Here is a 5,381-nt window from a genome sequence, read left to right as displayed (position 1 = left end):
CTTTTTAGAGTTTATGATAGTACTTATTATTCTATTATTTATATCTTTAATAATATACTATATACTTATTATAGTGTATTCTATATTATTTTTAAGATTTAATCTAAGTCTAATATCTTAAATTCCAATAAACACACCTCTTTACTCCTTAATTCACTTTTTTAAGATATTATATATTTAATTAGTATCTATATAGTTCTATTAATTATTTCTTATCTAGCTATTATAGTTATGCAGCATATTAGTCTGCTTTATTATTATCTTATAGGGAATTCTTACTAGGTGTCTTAGGAATCTTATAAGGCTGCTTCTTATTAGGATTAAAACCTACCTACTAAGTTCTATACTCTTTATTAAATAGATTAATAGGATGATTAATAGTAGCTTATTCTATCTCAGGATAATCCTCTTAAGCTAGCTTATTATAATTAGCTTTCTATTCCTTAGATCTAATTATCTAGTATTTCTAATTAGTTATAATATTCCCTTTTTTAATAGAGGTTCTCTCTGTTACTTAATACCTATCTAGGCTTTTATAATTAATAGAGTCTTTATTATATATGGCTGGTGATTAACTAATTAGTAATAAATAGGATCTTAAGACCTATAAGTAACTAGCTATTAAAGACTATATATATAATATTATTATTAAGTTATGCAAAATACCTAATACTTAAGAGGAGTTCTAGTTAGGTAGTAGAGTATAATTTAATAATCATACTAATACTCTAGATAAAGATAATAGAATAGATACTAGCTAATTTTTAACTATAAGACCCTCTAGACCTAACTAATTCTATATTTATTAAGTTAATAGTAATATGAGTACCTTACTTACTATAGTTAAATATAAACCACTATATAAGCTCTTAGTAGGGAGCCTATATAAGGGACTCTAGCTAATAGATTTCTAGTAAAAAGTTATTAAACCTAATACTATTCCTATAGAAGAGCTAAAGAAATTAAGATATAATATTATATGGCTAGTTAGGTCAGCTATAGTCCAAGAATTCCATATTATAATTTAAGAAGGTCTTAAGTATTTATATTTAATAAACAGCCTTATAGATATATAGCTCTAGGTGCCCTATAATAACCTAAGTACTCTTTTTTATGACCTAGGTGACCCTAGTATATATAAAATAGTAGGTGTTAGAAGACCTAGAGCTCCTAGGACTTAAATTAAGAGGACTCTATACCTCTATTTAATAAGTTTCCATTCCTCTTACAGATAATAATATAAAAGGGATATATACTATATCCAGCCCATAGCCTTTACTAGATCTATTTATGCCTCCTGCAGCCTTCTCTTAAGGTTATTAAAAGTTAAAGTATTATCTTAATCTACATAAGGCATAATACTGCTATAAACTAGGAAATACTATCCAGCGCACCTCTACTTATAGAAGGACTGTCCAGCTAGGCAACAGGCAACCTACTATATAGTTTATAGTTACCTGTAGTTAGCAGAGCAAGATGCACCATAGTTATTTTCTTCTTAAGTTATGCTGAAAGATATTAATCAACAATTTGGTTGTCACCCACTGAGCAGTGAGCAAGATTAGAGAGTCATGAAGGATTTGCGTGCGGAAGAGGCCATGGGCGATCGGAACCTTCATATGCTCTGCATCTTGCGCGGGAAGGTTGTATAGGTAGTCGGTCTCAAAGCTATTGCTTATTAGTGTATGGGATTCCTTAGAAACAGGGATAACCTGGACTGACTTGCCAACGGTGTTGCTGGATACATATAGATTATTAAGGCAGCCATTCATATTCTGAATAGTTCCGACAACGTGGCCGGTGCAATTATCATTCGGGTAAACATTAACTAAGTATTAGTCATCATGGACATTGTTAATTTTAATGAGAAGCGATAAGACAACACCCTCATTTAGCTTGTTACATGCACTAGATCCTGTAAGCTAGTGAATTCCAACTTCAGCACCTGTGCAGCGTTCGCCTGTGTACTCAAAAATGCGGTATCTAAGGGTAGTCGCAAAGAGGGCCAAGTAAACCCAAGAATGAAACATCTCGTCAGAATGGGTACCTAACAAAGAGGAGAAAGCAGAGGAGATGATGGTGCTGGAGATTATCAAGAACTGACCAGCTTTTAGAGGCTCTATGCTACAAGCGCAGGGTGCGCTTCTACTTGGTTATTCCTCAGTTCTTCTGATATTAGCCCATACTGTTCGATGGGTCCTGGGCTCTGGTCATAACGCTAGGCCATGCCATACGGTTACATCGCTTGTTCTCGCATCCTTGCTAGGCGTCCTAGAGCAGTAGCCTAGCGGCTCCGCAAGGTCCATTGGAGCGAGAACGAGCTGGGCGTCTGATCGAGCGACATCTCCGGTGAATGAAAGGGGCAGTGCGTCAGGCTGAAAGCCAAGGCGCAGTTGTCGGTGGGGGCCAGAGTGAAAGAAAGGCGGCGATGAGTGCAAGATATGTCAAGGCTATGGAGGAAGAGGTTATGTAACAACGTATTGGGGCGCCAACCCGGAAACGGCAAAACTAACCACATCTAGTAATTCACAGGTCCTCGCTTTACAGGATTTATCTAAGATTAGAGGAAGGAAGCTTTGTAGACAAGATCCTTCTATAAGTAGATATCTAGACTTTATTTAAAATGACTCTGCTACGCCTGCTCCGACCTAATAGCAGAGCTACTATCGGGATTTATAAGTGGGAACAATTGTGGGAGTGAATGGAGTTCTCCTTTTGCCCCACAAAGTCGATAGCTACCTATAACTCTTGTATCGGGATTATCAGGACTACAATCCCTGCAACAGGGCGCTATGTAGCCGAGGCTAAACTTAGAGTACATGGCCCTAAATTTTAGATGGTTTAGGGTACCTGAACTGTCTAATGTCAATAATGCTTTCAGTTCAGCTCTAGGGATAGTGCATGTCATTTAGGATCCTACGCAATTTGGCTACGATACGATCCTTCTACTGGAAGTCTATATATAGGGGTCAGGCCCTACTGTAGATATCTTCCTTCTGTAACACTTCCATACTTCAATACACAGACCGTCCTTACTGGTCCAGTCTCTTCCTGATATCTTGACTCATTCTCTGCTACTAAACCTATTTATCCAGCCGCAGCTTTAGTAAGTAGATCCTATTATCTGCTCAACTTTGATAATAAATACTTACTCATAGGTCTAAAAGGCTCAATATGCGTGCAATTCTCAAGTCAAGTACAGTTCTGCTTGCTCTCTCATATCTCGGTCTCATCAGGGCCGATGACATCCCCCGCTTGGTGGACACTGCAGCTTCTGATGGCACAGGCTATTGCGGAGATGCCAGCTTTATCAACCAGTCCTCAGGCGGCTCGCCGTTGGTTTCCGACTGTGAGGCGCTGCGCCAGAAAATTCGCGACTCCCGCCTCGCATATGCATTTGCAGGCTACGGGAATAATCACTGGGTCCCTTTCGACAGCTACGGGTCCTGCGTCATCGGTTTCTCCTGCCAAGGCCCGTATGGCGTGTACTGGTGTGAAGTCGATTCTAGGGATGCCGCGGATCTAATTACCTCGAGCATCGAGAAGTTCAGTTGGGACGGCAAGGTCGGTGCGAAGGGCCAAATGCCGTGCGACTCTAGGGATGGAGTGCAGCGTACGACTTATTGGGCTGTATACCATACTTGATACTTTCCAAGGGGCAATTCGAATGTAGGGTTGTGTCACGGGTTAGACCTACTTCTCACTAAATGGCCTTGCCATATAGCCTTTCCGCACGCTCCCGTTCTGCCACCGCCTACCTACCCCTATTTCTACCAGCGTCTAGCTTGCTTCGCTCCTTCTCTTCTTCAAGCTTTTTGTAAACAGCATGTTGGCCTAGTCAGTATTGAATCAATTTGGCTTCAGCCCTTCACAAGTTGGAGAGTAAACGTAGACCTATAGATATTAAATCAGATGAAATATCAATCCAACAGAAGCGATGAACGCGTGCAAAGGCTCTATGCTCAAGACCTATCTGGTGTGGAGGGTCCGCAGGTCGAGGATCAAGAAAGAATCAAGCGTCAAGACGTCCTGGAAGGTCCTCGGGCTGGTATACTCGCAGACGACGGGCAGCTAGTTGACCGAGGGTGTCCTACGCGACGTTCGCAATATAAGTGGCACGTTTGAGCCTTGGACGATGGCTGACGCGCGCAGTGGAACCCGGCCTACTACTCCTACCTACTCTTTGGATACCTCGAAGAAGGAGAAGGCCGGCATGTTGTTGGGGACCTCGCCGTGCTCCTAAATTATTACTGGATTCGCAACTAGGAGCTATTCGCCTACGAGCGGCTGCGTATATAGCTTGCGGCGCACCTTATCCTTGCTAGTGCCACCGCGACAAGACTAGGAGCCCTTATCGGCCAATTGCTTTACGAGCATTTGGAATTCCAGCTCTTCCGGCCGCTCAAGGGCGAAAAGAGGCCGCGAATCGCCCGGTGTCTAAATACTCTAATGTGTGAACACTTCGGCGTCTAAACACCCTTGGTGTCTAGCCACTTTAGTGTCCAGACTCGCGAGGTGTCTAAACACTTTAATGTCTGAACACTTCGACGTCTAAACCTCCTGGTAATCTGGACACTTTAGGATCTAAACATTTCGGTGTCTGAACTCTCTTAACTAACACTTTGCTATGGTAAATGGTCGATACATCGTAAAAAGTTATCTACTGGCCTTGCTGCGTCACGGGCATGCGTACTCTTCGGGCCAGCAAGCACTAGCTTCAGGTCCCGACCTGCTGCCCAGGGACCTGCTAAACCCGTTACAACGGTCTCATTGCCTTCAAAAAGGGCAAAGCACAGGCCACTATCCGCCAGGGAGCACATCGTCTCCTCAAAGGCCCATCTCTGTGAAAGCCAGAATTTAATGTACTTTCACTCGGCCCAGAGGTAAACCACAAGGAGCGGTGGGTCTAAAAAAAATTGTCTTATAGCCTCCAAGGGTATAATGTCGTCTTTAAGAGTACAACAACAACAACAACCGGGCAATCTTGTCATCAGGATTGAAAATATCCGGTTGAATGGATCATCTGGATGCTCGCCACAGCTTAAGAATTTCAGGACAGGGATTCCGGCAGCTTCAGCCATTTGCATACTGACAGCCTCCTCTATGCTTGTCCGGTCGTCCATACCATTACCAGCCCAAACGGCAGTTGCACGACATGGGCGTCAAATAGGAGTTCGAACCATGAGCAGTACCATTGCGAAAAATAATATAATGCCTTGTGAAGGATGCCGCAGGATACACGTACTATTCTGCCTGGTACACGGGGTACTGGAGGAGTAGTTTCAGAGATGGCATGTCTTGCTAGCCACAGCCAGGTGAAGTCCGGTTGCAAGATATGGTGGACAAAGCGAACAAACAATCTCCTCATCTTTCTTAAGACA

The 5,381-nt window shown here is 42.3% G+C and overlaps 1 protein-coding gene across 1 annotated transcript; it reads left to right on the top strand.

Moving 5' to 3' along the window:
- Positions 1–3,174: 3,174 nt before the first annotated feature.
- CDV56_100757 (uncharacterized protein) lies at positions 3,175–4,473 on the top strand (the record flags this gene model as incomplete). The annotated part of the gene is made up of 4 exons (XM_026754376.1): positions 3,175–3,613; positions 3,968–4,074; positions 4,153–4,233; positions 4,300–4,473. 4 exons carry the CDS (start codon positions 3,175–3,177, stop codon positions 4,471–4,473), a joined length of 801 nt encoding a protein of 266 aa, XP_026609529.1.
- Between the last annotated feature and the right edge of the window lie 908 nt (positions 4,474–5,381).

Source organism: Aspergillus thermomutatus (genome assembly GCF_002237265.1).
Source record: "Aspergillus thermomutatus strain HMR AF 39 chromosome Unknown NODE_495, whole genome shotgun sequence".
In the NCBI taxonomy this organism is placed as follows: Eukaryota; Fungi; Ascomycota; class Eurotiomycetes; order Eurotiales; family Aspergillaceae; genus Aspergillus; species Aspergillus thermomutatus.
This window is presented reverse-complemented; position numbering and strand designations above follow the sequence as displayed.